This window comes from Bufo gargarizans, unplaced genomic scaffold (genome assembly GCF_014858855.1).
Source record: "Bufo gargarizans isolate SCDJY-AF-19 unplaced genomic scaffold, ASM1485885v1 original_scaffold_2145_pilon, whole genome shotgun sequence".
NCBI lineage: Eukaryota > Metazoa > Chordata > Amphibia > Anura > Bufonidae > Bufo > Bufo gargarizans.
The window spans coordinates 26,787-42,825 of record NW_025334661.1 but is presented as its reverse complement, the minus strand read 5'-3'; the positions used below and the strand labels follow the sequence as shown (position 1 = coordinate 42,825).

The window sequence follows — 16,039 nt, the reverse complement described above, 5'->3', positions numbered from 1 at the left end:
GAAGGAAGCCTAATAGGCTAATAATCTGTGGTTTAGAACTATCCACCCCTTAATAGAATTCAAGCTAAATAGATTTACTTGATCCTTGTGTAAGCCCTTTAAGTGGAGACCTGGCTAAGACATGGTCTTCTGGACTATGTCTTAGAGACTATCAGGTTGATATAGTGGCTGTACTGTTGAGTGTCCACAGGTTCTGGCAGAGCTGAGTGCTCTAGACACACACAATTTGTACTGGGGAAGTCTTCAGAAACACCCTTGACTCATTTGAATCAGTTGGGATCAAAATTAACTTTTCATGAATTGTAAACCAGAGTGTGGCAAAGGTCTTCATGATTTAATCAAAGAGGCTTCAAGATAGTTAAAGAGGCTGGTCAAACTTCAGGATGTCAAACTCAACCTCTTCAGGTCTTATACAGACAAACTGCAGTGGGGGAAATCTCCAAGTTATACTCTTGACTCAACTGAATGAGTTAGGATAAATGATATTTTGGTAGATTGAGGCCCAAAGTGTAGTAGGATCTTCAAGACAACATCCGAGAAGCCTCTAGATAGAAATCGAGGCTAGCAATCTTCAGGCTGTCAGGCTCGATCTTTCCAGATATTGAGTGCCCTACATATCAAGGGTCTACACTGGGGGAAGTCTCAGTAACACCCATGAATCACCAGCATGTTGGGAACCATGACCTCTCTGGCCCGAACAGCGGGGACACAGTGGAAGAGGACGAGGTCGCCACAACAACCAGCACCACCAGCTGATATGGAACGTCTTAGCAGGAGGCAGCATTTCACCAACATGGAGCAGTATGTGTGCACACACCTACATGTACTGAATGACGGGTCTGCCCCTTCAACTTCTGGGTCTCCAAATTGGGCACATGGCCTGAGCTTGCCCTTTACGCCTTGGAGGTGCTGGCCTGCCCTGCAGCCGGTGTATTGTCTGAACGTGTGTTTAGGATGGCAGGAGGCGTCATCACAGACAAGCGCAGCCGCCTGTCCACAGCCAATGTGGACAAGCTCACGTTCATTCAAATGAACCAGGCATGGATCCCACAGGACTTGTCCGTACCTTGTGCAGAATAGACATTTATACCGGCCTCACCCAGCCATTGTTATACTGCAGCGCACTTTCTCTTTGCTTTATTTTTTTATATTTCCCAATGTTTTGGGGTCTACCAAAATTTAAACAAAAAATAAATAAATAAAATAAAAAACAAAAACCAGTGTTGGTTACCTCCTCCACCTACACCGCCACAACCACCTACTCCATATGGACCTCCTCCTCCTAGATCAAGTTTATTATTTTTATGTATTTTACACTTGCCATGCTCGTAACCACATTTTGCTGCCCTTTGCAGACCTCTAGCCCTTTCCATGACTTTTTTTAGAGCCATTTTACTGCTCCAAAGTTCGAGTCCCCTTTGACTTCATTGGGGTTCGGGGTTAAGTTCGGTTTCCGAACGCGAACTTTTTTGCGAAGTTCGTCCGAACACAGCGAATCCAAACATCCAGGTGTCCGCTAAACTCTAAGTGCTATATATTCATAATCGCGAATATTCTAGATTTATTTTGTCCATCAGTAACCTCCCTTCTTGCTTGTGGCCAATGAGAAGGCTGCAATATCTTTGTCAGAGCTTAGCAACATCCCTAGCAACCAATAGGAAAGCTGCCGACCCCCCTTACTATATAAGAACCTCCCCAGTAGCCATTTTCTGCTGTTTTTTTTGCAGTTCTGAAAGAGCGGTGACATTGCTGAGCTCTGTGCTTTCATCTGCATCCTATTCCTGATGCAATTACATTAGATAGTTAGCTGATATATATAATACAGATAGTCCGTGCAGGTTAGATCCTGATATAGTGGAGCTGATTTATATAATACAGATAGTCCGTGCAGGTTAGATCCTGATATAGTGGAGCTGATTTATATAATACAGATAGTCCGTGCAGGTTACATCCTGATATAGTGGAGCTGATTTATATAATACAGATAGTCCGTGCAGGTTAGATCCTGATATAGTGGAGCTGATACATATAATGCAGATAGTCCGTGCGGGTTACATCCTGATATAGTGGAGCTGATACATATAATACAGATAGTCCGTGCAGGTTAGATCCTGATATAGTGGAGCTGATATATATAATACAGATAGTCCGTGCAGGTTAGATCCTGATATAGTGGAGCTGACATATATAATACAGATAGTCCGTGCAGGTTAGATCCTGATATAGTGGAGCTGATAGGGTTCAGTGCAGGGTGCTCATGTCACATGGTCATCATTAAAGTCCTCTCATCTTCTTCACTGCTAAGCCCCGTCCCCTGCAATGATCACATCACAGTGACATCACCCCAGGTCCTTCCCTACCTATTCTCCTCTCCTGAGCCCCGCCCCCACTAATCACATGGTAGTGATGTCACCCCAGATCCTTCCCCCGGCCCCACCTCTTATCCTCTCCACTGCTGACCCGCCCACTGCACTGATCCCATGACGGTGACGTCACCCCAGGTCCTTCACCACCTATTCTTCTCTTTACTGCTGAGCTCCGCCCCCTGTACTGATCACATGACGGTGACGTCACCCCAGGTCCTTCGGCTCTGGCAGTGCAGCAGATACTGGGCAGGTCCTGGTCGGTAGTCAGGGCTCTTGTTCTCTCTGGTATCAGCCATTCCTCCAGCCTGCAAGTAAGATGAGCTGTGAGGAGACAGTGTGGTGGAGAGCTCAGACATGTCACCTCTGGAGATTCTCCTCCATTACACACAAGGAATCCTTCTCCGCTCCTCAGCTTAGTATGATGGGGGAGGAGTAGTGGGGATAGTGGGGGTTGTCATACTTCGCTGGCCCCTGCCTCCCGGAGGAGAATGAATAGAGCGGGGCCGGCCTGAGCTCAGCTCTCTCCAGTGTCTTCTCTAGGAGTTCTGGACACAGCTGAGCACAGCCCAGAGGTGGGACCTGCATCTATCAGACATTTATCTCCTGTGGAGCCACCAGAGATCTCCATATTGGGGCCCCTGGAATCCATGTGGTGGGGGCTCTGAGAAGCGGGGCCCCTCCAGGCTCAGGAAGTGCGGTTCTGGAGGTGACATCTGGTCTTGTCCCCTGGATGATTTCCTCTCCTCTTCTCATGAAGGCGCCTGCAGTACTAGAAGCCTCCAGCTCCTCCAGTTCTCTCCTCTTCTCCTGAACGACCACCAAGGATGGACAGGAAGGAGATCAGCAGAAGAATATTAGACCTCACCTTGGAGATCATCTCCCTGCTGAGCGGAGAGGTAAACTTTTCTAGATTTCTCTCCTCTTTATTGTATTCTGTAACAAGTCAGACATCGGGAAGGAGAATCCATCATAGGAAGTGATGGGAAGAGTCCAGGGTCCTGGAGAACGGCCTCCAGACCTTCCAAGTGATGGAGAACCTGAAGATTAGCCCCCAATATGGTGAGTGATGTGTCATGTGACCAGTGACCACTAGTCATGTTGTAGGACCCATGAGAAGGTAAGTAGGCACGTTGTACCAGGAGGAGAGGGCCAGAGGAGAGCACATGGCCCCTGAAGGGTTTATTCCCTAAGTGTCTCTCTCCATCCACAGGAGTACACAATAGTGAAGAAGATATCGGGGGACTGTATGACTCCCATCATCCATCTCCAGGAGTCAGGAGGGCGGAGCAGGACCCCTCCCCCCATCACAGAGCCTCCCCCTCACCCCCTGATACATGAGCAGAAGATCCTAGAACTCACCCACAAGATGATGGAGCTGCTGACTGGAGAGGTGACACTGCTGGGAATGCTGGGAAATTCTCCAGTAACAGCACTGGAGGGGTCTGGGTGATGACAGTGTCATTGTGTTGTCAGGTTCCTATAAGGTGTCAGGACGTCACTGTCTATGTCTCCATGGAGGAGTGGGAGTATATAGAAGGACACAAGGACCTGTACAAGGAGGCCATGATGGAGGACCACCAGCCTCTTATATCACAAGGTAAGAGCCGTCATGTGCAGTGTGTGCAGTGTTTTGTGCGCCGACCAGCACCAGGGGGCCAAGATACTCAGGACATGTCTCCTGCCTCCACACACTTCTTTGCCAGGAGCCTAGATACACACGGAGCTCAAAGTTTTCCCATCAGTGCAGCTTTATGAGGGTCTCAGTTTTGCGGGATGAGTTGTATTTTCTCTCGGCCTTATTATCGGAGACATGGGACTCACTGATTAACCTTTATTCCTTTATTTTTAAGGCATCATGAATAAAACCAGCAATACGACCCTTCTCCTTAATGAGCCACCAAGGATGGACAGGAAGGAGATCAGCAGAAGAATATTAGACCTCACCTTGGAGATCATCTCCCTGCTGAGCGGAGAGGTAAACTTTTCTAGATTTCTCTCCTCTGTATTGTATTCTGTAACAAGTCAGACATCAGGAAGGAGAATCCATGATAGGAAGAGTCCAGGGTCCTGGAAAACGGCCTCCAGACCTTCCAAGTGATGGAGAACCTGAAGATCAGCCCCCAATATGGTGAGTGATGTGTCATGTGACCAGGGACCAATAGTCATGTTGTAGGAGCCATGAGGAGGTAAGTAGGCACGTTGTACCAGGAGGAGAGGGCCGGAGGAGAGCACATGGCCCCTGAAGGGTTTATTCCCTAAGTGTCTCTCTCCATCCACAGGAGTACACAATAGTGAAGAAGACATCGGGGGACTGTGTGACTCCCATCATCCATCTCCAGGAGTCAGGAGGGCGGAGCAGGACCCCTCACCCCATCACAGAGCCTCCCCCTCACCCCCTAATACATGAGCAGAAGATCCTAGAACTCACCCACAAGATGATGGAGCTGCTGACTGGAGAGGTGACACTGCTGGGAATGCTGGGAAATTCTCCAGTAACAGCACTGGAGGGGTCTGGGTGATGACGGTGTCATTGTGTTGTCAGGTTCCTATAAGGTGTCAGGACGTCACTGTCTATTTCTCCATGGAGGAGTGGGAGTATATAGAAGGACACAAGGACCTGTACAAGGAGGCCATGATGGAGGAGCACCAGCCTCTTATATCACAAGGTAAGAACTGTCATGTGCAGTGTATACACGTGTGTGCAGTGACATGTAATGGAGGAGCACCAGCCTCTTATATCACAGGGTAAGACCCGTCATGTGCAGTGTATACACCTGTGTGCAGTGACATGTAATGGAGGAGCACCAGCCTCTTATATCACAAGGTAAGAGCCGTCATGTGCAGTGTATACACGTGTGTGCAGTGACATTTAATGGAGGAGCTCCACAGTTTCTTCTCACATTACATTAGAGGCTACGTGTTCTTTATATGTCAGTCATATCCATAGGGCTCCAGTCACATGATGAGAGCGTGTCCTTCTGGCCTCCATCGGGCCGGTATAGTAGACTATACTACAGAGACGTCTTGTACAATCCGTGTTCTGCATTGTATATATATTGTAGATTATACATGGGGTTTATGGGCAATGTCCGCCCCTGTACGACTGTTTGTCCTCGATGTAGAACAGGCGTGTGTTATGTAAGTCGTTGGGGTCTCAATAAAATGTTAAAAAAATTTCTAGTAAAATTCTTGTCCGGCATCGGCTTTAAATTGCTAAATGTGACCATGTTGTCCATCACTTAAGCGATTATCTGCTCATCCCCTTCAGACTGAACGTGTGACTTCTGGCAATAACTGCATGTCCCAGAATGTTCCAGCTGCATTAGAGCGTGTTCACACAGGGCACATTTATTGTAGACATTTCCATGTATTGGGTTGTTTCTGCAGCAGGCGCATGGATTATTACAAGCCACATTCAGGGCAGCGGGACAGTCACAGAAATGTCTGCAGCTGATCTGCTCTGTGTGAACTTGCTGGTAGATAACCAGTGACTGATCTTATAATCTGTCCAAAAAGGGGGGATTTTAAGGTTCCACATATAGAAACAACAGGCAGGTTCTGCAGGGGCGGGGCTTACGATGCTCCATTGTTTCCAGACATGGTCAGGCTTTTCAAATTTTTTCGTTTTGTTAAATCATTATTTACTGTATGTAATAAAAGTCATGGCCTGGTGTAAACCAGAATCCTGGACTTTGTCAGGAAGTTATAGAAGCTTTGTAAGGCTGGGATCACAAGTGCAGTTTTTTGGGCCAAAGTCAGGAATGGATTCCAAATGAATGAACACTTCTCCTTCCTGCTGGAACAACTTCCAGCCTAATTGGAATGTTATAAGTTTGTCTACTCTGTAGTTTGCAGAAAAAAAACTTTAAAACAAATTTTCATCTTAACAGAAAATCTCAGTAAGAAATGTGAAAATGTCATGTTACCAGTAGATGAAGATATCCTGCAGCGCTCTTCAGGAGAAAATCTCATTACCCTTAATGTACATCCAGGACTTCACAGTACAGATCTGTCATATAATCCTCCTAATTATGAGGACCCTTCTCCGGACCAATCACAGATTGTTACCGCAAGTACAAGTCAGAAAGGGATTAAAAGGTTTCATTGTGGTAAAGAATCCACAAACAGCTCAGGACTTTCTACACACCGAAAACGTCACAAAGGAGAGAAAATGTATTCATGTTTTGAATGTGGGAAATGTTTCACATGGAAATCACATCTAGTTAGACATGAGAAAAGTCATACAGGAGAGAAACCATATTCATGTTCAGAATGTGGGAACTCTTTCACACAGAAATCACATCTTATTGCACATAAGAAATGTCACACAAGAGAGAAAATGTATTTATGTTCAGAATGTGGGAAATGTTTTAAAGAGAAATCAAAACTTGTTAAACATGTGAGAAGTCATACAGGGGAAAAGCCTTATTCATGTTCACAATGTGGAAAATGTTTTACAGTGAAATCAAATCTTGTTACACATGTGAGAAGTCACACAGGGGAAAAGCCTTATTCATGTTCACAATGTGGAAAATGTTTTACAGTGAAATCAAATCTTGTTACACATGAGAGAATTCACACTGGGGAAAAGCCATATTCATGTTCAGAATGTGGGAAACGTTTTTTAAATAAATCAAGACTTTTAAAACATAAGAGATGTCACACAGGAGAGAAACCATATACATGTTCAGAATGTGGGAAATGTTTTACACAGAAAACACATCTTGTTAGACATGAGAGAAGTCACACAGGAGAGAAACCATATTCATGTTCAGAATGTGGGAAATGTTTTACAGTGAAAACACTTCTTCTTAGACATGAGAGAAGTCACACAGGAGAGAAACCATATTCATGTTCAGAATGTGGGAACTGTTTCACACATAAATCAAATCTTATTGCACATAAGAGATGTCACACAGGAGAGAAAATGTATTCATGTTTAGAATGTGGGAAATGTTTTATACAGAAAATACATCTTGTTAGACATGAGAGAAATCACACAGGAGAGAAACCATATTCATGTTCAGAATGTGGGAAATGTTTTACAGAGAAAACATATCTTGTTAGACATGAGAGAAGTCACACAGGAGAGAAACCATATTCATGTTCAGAATGTGAGAAATGTTTTACACAGAAATCAAATCTTATTGCACATAAGAGATGTCACACAGGAGAGAAAATGTATTCATGTTCAGAATGTGGGAAATGTTTTAGAGATAAATCAAAACTTGTTATACATGTGAGAATTCATACAGGGGAAAAGCCATATTCATGTTCGCAATGTGGGAAATATTTCACACAGAAATCAGTACTTGTTATACATGAGAGATGTCACACAGGAGAGAAACCATATACATGTTCAGAATGTGGGAAATGTTTTACACAGAAATCACAGCTTGCTTTACATGAGAGAATTCACACAGGAGAGAAACCATGTATGTGTTTAGAATGTGGGAAATGTTTTAGACGAAAATCAAATCTGGTTATACACGAGAGAACTCACACTGGGGTAAAGCCGTATTCATGTTCAGAATGTGGGAAATGTTTTTCACAGAAATCCACTCTTGTTAAACATGAAAGACATCACACATGAGAGAAGCCGTATTCGTGTTCAGAATGTGACAAACGTTTTTCAGAAATATCAAGTCTTGTAAAACATAAGAGGATTCACACATTAGAGAAGCTGCATTCAGAATGAGAAAAATGTTTTTTTTCTAAACCCATAATTAGGGGTCATTAGTGAAGTCACACAAGAGAGAAGCCATATGGCCACAATATAAGGAAACAATATATCACTGGATCATAGACTTTGTTTTCATTTCAGGTTGTATATTTGGATATAAATGCTTTACCACCTCAGCTCCCCTAACTTAACCCTCCTTAATGACCAGACCACTTTTTACAATTCTGCACTACGCTACTTTCACGGTTTATTGCTCGTTCATACATCTTACCACACAAATGAATTTTACCTCCTTTTTTTCTCACTAATAGAGCTTTCATTTGGTGGTATTTCATTGCTGCTGACATTTTAACTTTTTTTTATATTAATCAAAAAATGAAATTTTTCACTTTCTGTTGTAAAATTTTTCAAATAAAACTATATTTCTACATAAATTTTTCTCTAAATTAATTGTTCTACATATCTTTGATAAAAAAAATGCAATAAGTGTATATTTATTGGTTTGGGTAAAAGTTATAGCGTTTGCAAACTATGGTGCAAAAATGTGAATTTACGCACATTGACTTTCTGAGCACCTGTCCTGTTTCCTGAGGTTCTACAATGCCTAGATAGTAGAAACACCCCACAAATGACCCCATTTCGGAAAGTAGACACCCTAAGGTATTCGCTGATGGGCATAGTGAGTTCATGGAAGTTTTTATTTTTTGTCACAAGTTAGCAGAAAATGTTTTTTTAATTTTTTTTTCTTACAAAGTCTCATATTCCACTAACTTGTGACAAAAAATAAAATTTTACATGAATTCACCATACCCCTCACGGAATACCTTGGGGTCTCTTCTTTTCAAAATGCGGTCACTTGTGGGGTATTTATACTGCCCTGGCATTTTAGGGGACCTAAAGCGTGAGAAGTAGTTTGGAATCCAAATGCGTAAAAAATGCCCTGTGAAATCGTAAAGATACTAATTGGAATTTGGGCCCCTTTGCCCACCTAGGCTGCAAAAAAGTGTCACACATGTGGTATCGCCGTACTCAGGAGAAGTAGGGCAATGTGTTTTGGGGTGTCTTTTTACATATACCCATACTGTGTGAGATAAATATCTCTGTAAAAGACAACTTTTCCCATTTTTTTATACAAAGTTGTCATTTTACAGAGATATTTCTCTCAACCAGCATGGGTATATGTAAAAATACACCCCAAAACACATTGCCCTACTTCTCCTGAGTACTGCGATACCACATGTGTGACACTTTTTTGCAGCCTAGGTGCGCAAAGGGGCCCAAATCTCTTTTAGGAGGGCATTTTTAAACATTTGGATTCCAGACTTCTTCTCATGCTTTAGGGCCCCCAAAATGCCAGGGCAGTATAAATACCCCACAAGTGACCCCATTTTGAAAGACACCCCAAGGTACTCTGTGAGGGGCATGGCGAGTTCATCGAATTTTTTTTTTTTGGGCGCACGTTAGCGGAATTTTTATTTTTCTCTTACAAAGTCTCATATTCCACTAACTTGTGACAAAAAATAAAATTTTACATGAACTCGCCATGCCCCTCACAGAATACCTTGGGGTGTCTTCTTTCCAAAATGGGGTCATTTGTGGGGTGTGTTTACTGCCCTGGCATTTTAGGAGCCCTAAAGCGTGAGAAGAAGTCTAGAATATAAATGTCAAAAAAAATGTACGCATTTGGATTCCGTGAGGGGTATGGTGAGTTCATGTGAGATTTTATTTTTTGTCACAAGTTAGTGGAATATGAGACTTTGTAAGAAAAAACAAGAAAGCAAAAAAATTTCCGCTAACATGTGCCCAAAAAAAAATCTTCTATGAACTCGCCATGCCCCTCAAAAGTGATCTTTATAGCGCTGCAGCGATTTTACGGTGTTTTTGCAGTGATCAGAAAAAAAATTCTGTCACTGTGGTGGGGCGGACTGAACGCAAGTGTGCGCACAAGATCAGGCTTGATCGGGCGAACACTGCGTTTTTTGTAGAGCCTATAGAACATGCCCTATTCTTGTCCGCAATTGCGGATAAGAAAAGTCTTTTTCTATATAGTTCTCGCAAAATGCGGAAAGCACATTGCCAGTGTCCGTGTTTTGCAGATCCGCGGTCTCCGTGTTTTGCGGATCCACGGATCCGCAAACACATACGGACGTCTGAATGGAGCCTTACAGGGGGGTGATCAATGACAGGGGGGTGATCAGGGGTTAATAAGTGACAGGGGGGGTGTAGTGTAGTGTGGTGCTTGGTGCTACTTATTACAGAGCTGCCTGTGTCCTCTGGTGGTCGATCCAAGCAAAAGGGACCACCAGAGGACCAGGTAGCAGGTATATCAGATGCTGTTAACAAAACAGCGTCTGATATACCTTTCAAGGGTTAAAAAAAAATCGCATCTATAGCCTGCCAGCGAATGATCGCCACTGGCAGGCTGTAGATCCACTCGTTTACCTTCCGATCCTGTGAACGCGCGCTCCTGTGTGCGCGCGTTCACAGGAAATCTCGCCTCTCGCGAGAGGACGCGCCGATGCGTCCAGGAGGAATAACCCGGCTGCCCGCAGGACGCATTCCTGCGTTAGGCGGTAGGGAGGTGGTTAATTGATATCACATAACGGCTTCTATAAAACCTGTTTAGCAAATTGTAAATGAGGCTCAGGTGAGTCTGCCTCACTAATATTCCGAGATGCAATGCGAGTAGGGGCCCACCATGAAAGAGGGGGAATATTCTCATTAATATATAACTTTTAATATGATGTGCAATAAAAATACACAAGGGTGTATCAACATAACAAACATACAAATAGGGGGTCCAACCAAGGTACCCCAATGCTGGTAGAGAGAAAGTAAGTAAGTAGATCTGCTACACCTGTGTGGGTGCACGCAGTCTTACCCGACCAACCAGATGGCTAGGATCAGCTTGACTTAGGTATTGCCTGGACCGGACGACGTCTCGTGATGGGAGGCAATGATGGAACTGTGCCCTATCTCGCCCTAATAAAAGGGGAAGGGGGCTGCTCCCATACTGCCTACCTACACAGAGCACTCGCCCCGAAAAGGGCGACCCCGTCCGGATACCTGTCCCTAGTTAGGGACCTGATCACTAGCACTAGGAAAATACACGTTTCTTCAGACCTCCCGACGTGGCACGTTTCTGTCGTGTCGACTCCTCAGGGGAAGGTGGTACATAGAGGAGGAATATACAAAATGTAAGACCACGGGTAAATGGACCCTACAGCCAAAAGAGAGAGGCTCTAGCAACTTTGATAAGAGCCTGTGGACTGTCACCCCTGGTGTTGGGATGCAGCGCGGCAGAGGGATAGATGTTCCTCTGCTAGTCGGTGTGTGAGAATGGTGGTCCTCACTTAAGGTAGTGTCCCTCTAGTTTTGGGGATTATACTAAACATCTACCAGCCACACTGATACATACCTCTGTGGGATTTAAATAGAGCCCATGCGCGCCTCTCTTGGACGGACCGCCCTGTGATCGTCCGCTCCGGCATCTGACGTCACACGCCACGTCAGACGCCGGCGCCGACACCACGTGATACAGGCGGCCAGTCACAGTCACGGAGAGGCGGCCTAGGGGGTTGCCTAGGAAACAATAACAATAGGTAGGCAACCATACAAGGCGTTCGCAGTCAAGCGCGTCCATAGTAACGCTGTGACACAAAATCGCAGCAAGATTATACTGACATTTATTGCATGGACACAGGGGACAAGGTTCATTGCAGGAAAGGCTACAGACTAGGCCAATTGCCCTATGAAAATTATGGCAATAAGGGAATTAGAACTTCGATCACCCCCAGAGTGTATTAAATGAAACAACCAAAATCAAGCCTCTCATTGAGACCCAGGTGGGCGGAGGTTTTCAGACAGAAGATCCAGCGTGTTTCACGCTGGAGGAGAATCTTATCCCAGTCACCTCCCCGAAAGGGAGGCTTTACGAGATCAATGCCCATAAATCTCAGTTGGGCACTTCCATTATGGACTGTATGTACATGCTTGGATAGTGGGGTATCCCGTTTATGTGAGATATCGCCCAGATGTTCCCCTATCCTCCTCCTAAATTCAAGGATCGTTTTCCCTATATACTCCATCCCACATTCGCACTGGATGCAATATACAACCCCTCTGGACCTGCAGTTGATGAAATGTGGGATGGAGTATTGTTTGCCGGTCACAGAGCTCACAAATGATTTTGTTGTGTGTATGAATTTACACGCTATGCAATTGCCACACTTGTGACAGCCCACAACCTTGGACCGCAACCAAGTGTATTGTGTCACGTTGGGAGAAAAGTGGCTGTGCACTAGTTTGTCACGCAAATTGCGCCCCCTTCTATAGGTGATTTGGGGTTGATCACCTAGTAAATCGTTCAAGTCAGGGTCCATTTTGAGGACCTCCCAGTGACGTTGTATAATGTGTTTGACCTGTTTGGACCTCCTGTCAAAGTTAGTAATGATTCTCAACACTTTGGCCTCGGGGGTGGAGGATTGATTGGGGGTTAGCAAAGAGGATCTTGGGCGAGAGAGGGCAGCCTGGTATGCAGACCTGAGGACGTAGTCGGGGTATCCCCTTGACAAGAACCTCCTCCTCAAATCAGCCGCCTGCGTGACAAACTCATGTTTGTCTGAACAAGAAGATATTGGCCCCTCGGGATCCCCCTCCTGAGTGGGAGAGGATGATTACTCTCCTATCTCAGGAGGGAATTCGTAGAGTTGGCCTTCCTGTAGATCGAGGTATCAAGTTCACCCCTGTTATTCTTTGTGACTCTAATGTCTAGGAAGGGCAAACTTGTGGGGTGCGATTCACACGTAAAGTGCATCCCAATCTTATTCTGGTTGAGATGTTGCACAAAGGCCTCAAAGCCCGTCTGGTCACCATTCCAGAGGATGAAAATATCATTAATGTATCGCGCCCACAGACCAATTTCAGAGATGTCCACCGCTTCGTCTTCCCTAAAGACCAGGGTCTCCTCCCACCAGCCCAGGAATAGATTTGCATACGGGGCACAGGGGCTCCCCATCGCAGTACCCCTGAGCTGGTGGTAGGTCCTGCCGTCAAATGAAAATAAATTTCTGGTAAAAGTGAATTCAAGAATGCGGAGGACAAATTGGCTGTGGGGCAATTCTGACAACCTCGCGATCGAAGGAAATATTCAACAGCTGTCAAGCCAAGCCGGTGTGGTATGGAGGAATATAACGCCTCCACATCAACACTGGAGAGAAGAGAAGTCTCCTCCAATGTCAGACCCTCTAAACGCTTAAGGAGGTCAGTGGTGTCTCTGACATGGGATGGTAGAGCCGTCACAAAAGGTGCTAGTACCCGGTCAATATATACCCCTAAATTCTGATTGAGATTATCCACCACAGAGACTATAGGTCTCCCTTTTAGGGGGGTAACCCCTTTGTGGATTTTGGGGAGACTGTAGAAGGTTGATCTACTGGGATGTGCTGGGTAGAGAAAGGCATACTCATCCGCTGTGATGATTTGAGCGGCCTTTGCGTCATCCAGAATGGCTTTCAATTCCCGTTTGTAGCCATCAGTGGTGTCCCTATCCAGAATTTCATAGGTATCTTTATCAGATAGTAGATTTCCACACATATTCTTATACTGAGTCCATGACCACTATGTCCCCCCCCCCCCCCTGTCAGCCGGTTTAATAATAATATGGGGATATCTGCTAGTGTAGAAATGGCGGTGGTCACAGACTCAGCGCAGTTGGAATAATGCGTAGACTCTAAGGTCCTCCAGGTCCCTGGTGACCATATTGAGAAACACGTCAATGCAAGACAGTTCATTTGCAGAAGGTGGCATTTTTGTGCTCTTCAACTTCAGATTAGTGAAGGGGCCCTTGCCCTGAATGGACCCCTCTTCCATATTAAGGGAATGTGAAAGTTGTACATCCCCCAATAATTCAATGGGGATCCCTAATTCCAGGCACTGACACTGATCCATGTGTTTGAAGTGTTTATGCCACCTCAGTTTGCGAATGAACAGGTTAATGTCCTTTACAGATGTAAATCTATCAAATTTGGGAGTGGGTACAAAGGATAGACCCAATTTCAAAGTCCTAATCTCGTCCTGGCTAAGGAGGTGCGAAGATAGATTAATCACTTGGGGTCCCAAGACTATGCTAGAGGTAGTTGTGTGCGGCTGCGCAATGGGTATTCTAGAGTTTGGTTGAATTGCCCTAAAAAACGGTTATCCCGTCCCCTGTAGGAGCCCCGAGCTCTACCTCTTCTGGAGTTGCCCCTATTGGGGTATTTGTTCGCTTTAGGGCCTGTCTCCTTATCAGAGTCTGACAGCTCAGTTTCTGGTTGTGGGCTGTCACAAGTGTGGCAATTGCATAGCGTGTAAATTCATACACACTACAAAATCATTTGTGAGCTCTGTGACCGGCAAACAATACTCCATCTCACATTTCATCAACTGCAGGTCCAGAGGGTTGTATATCGCATCCAGTGCGAATGTGGGATGGAGTGTATAGGGAAAACGATACGTGAATTCAGGAGGAGGATAGGGGAACATCTGGGGGATATCTCACATAAACGGGATACCCCACTATCCAAGCATGTACATACAGCCCATAATGGAAGTGCCCAACTCAGATTTATGGGCATTGATCTCGTGAAGCCTCCCTTTAGGGGAGGTGACTGGGATAAGAATCTCCTCCGGCGTGAAACACGCTGGATCTTCTGTCTGAAAACTTCCGCCCCCCTGGGTCTCAATGAGAGGCTTGATTTTGGTTGTTTCATTTAATACACTCTGGGGGTGATCAAAGTACTAATTCCCTTATTGCAATAATTTTCATAGGGCAATTGGCCTAGTCTGTAGCCTTTCCTGCAATGAACCTTGTCCCCTGTGTCCATGCAATAAATGTCAGTATAATCTTGCTGCGATTTTGTGTCACAGCGTTACTATGGACGCGCTTGACTGCGAGCGCTCTGTATGGTTGCCTACCTATTGTTATTGTTTCCTAGGCAACCCCCCAGGCCACCTCTCCGTGACTGTGACTGGCCGGGAGAGGCCATTTTTTACAGATTTTGATTTCAAACTACTTCTCACGCATTTGGGCCCCTAAAATGCCAGGGCAGTATAACTACCCCACAAGTGACCCCATTTTGGAACGAAGACACCCCAAGGTATTTCGTGATGGGCATAGTGAGTTCATGGAAGGTTTTTTATTCTTTGTCAAAAGTTAGTGGAACATGAGACTTTGTAAGAAAAAAGAAAAAAAAAATCATTATTTTCTGCTAACTTGTGACAAAAATTAAAAAATGATATGAACTCGCCATGCCCCATCACGGAATAACTTGGGGTGTCTTCTTTCCAAAATGGGGTCACTTGTGGGGTAGTTATACTGCCCTAGCATTTTAGGAGCCCAAATGTGTGAGAAGTAGTTTGAAATCAAAATCTGTAAAAAATGCCCTGTGAAATCCGAAAGGTGCTCTTTGGAATGTGGGCCCATTTGCCCACCTAGGCTGCAAAAAAGTGTCACACATGTGCTTTCGCTGTACTCAGGAGAAGTTGGGGAATGTGTTTTGGGGTGTCATTTTACATATACCCATGCTGGGTGAGAGAAATAGACAACTTTTCCCATTTTTTTATACAAAGTTGGCATTTGACCAAGATATTTATCTCACCCAGCATGGGTATATGTAAAATGACACCCCAAAAAACATTCCCCAACTTCTCCTGAGTACGGCGATACCACATGTGTGACACTTTTTTGCAGCCTAGATGCGCAAAGGTGCCCAAATTCCTTTTAGGGAGGGCATTTTTAGACATTTGGATCCCAGACTTCTTCTCACGCTTTAGGGCCCCTAAAAAGCCAGGGCAGTATAAATACCCCACATGTGACCCCATTTTGGAAAGAAGACACCACAAGGTATTCAATGAGGGGCATGGCGAGTTCATAGAAAATTATTTATTTTTTCTCACAAAGTCTCCCTTTCCGCTAACTTGAGACAAAAATTTCAATCTTTCATGGACTCAA

General features: G+C 44.9%; 1 protein-coding gene and 1 long non-coding RNA gene across 3 annotated transcripts in view; both read left to right on the top strand.

The window, feature by feature from the left end:
- Positions 1-3,901: 3,901 nt before the first annotated feature.
- LOC122924026 lies at positions 3,902-4,695 on the top strand. The gene is made up of 3 exons (XR_006387353.1): positions 3,902-3,963; positions 4,217-4,341; positions 4,646-4,695. It is a non-coding gene; the product is annotated as an uncharacterized LOC122924026 (long non-coding RNA).
- Positions 4,696-4,971: 276 nt separating this feature from the next.
- Positions 4,972-16,039, top strand: part of LOC122924025 (zinc finger protein 260-like) — a 30,721-nt gene continuing 19,653 nt past the window's right edge. Inside the window, exons 1-2 of one of the 2 annotated variants that reach the window (XM_044274942.1) lie at positions 4,977-5,032; positions 6,257-8,329. In XM_044274942.1, the coding sequence (XP_044130877.1) occupies positions 4,999-5,032; positions 6,257-7,959 (1,737 nt within the window). In that variant the 5' untranslated portion in view covers positions 4,977-4,998 and the 3' untranslated portion in view covers positions 7,960-8,329. Of the gene's footprint in view, positions 5,033-6,256; positions 8,330-16,039 lie in introns of those variants that run through there. The other variant, XR_006387352.1, reaches the window with a different exon arrangement.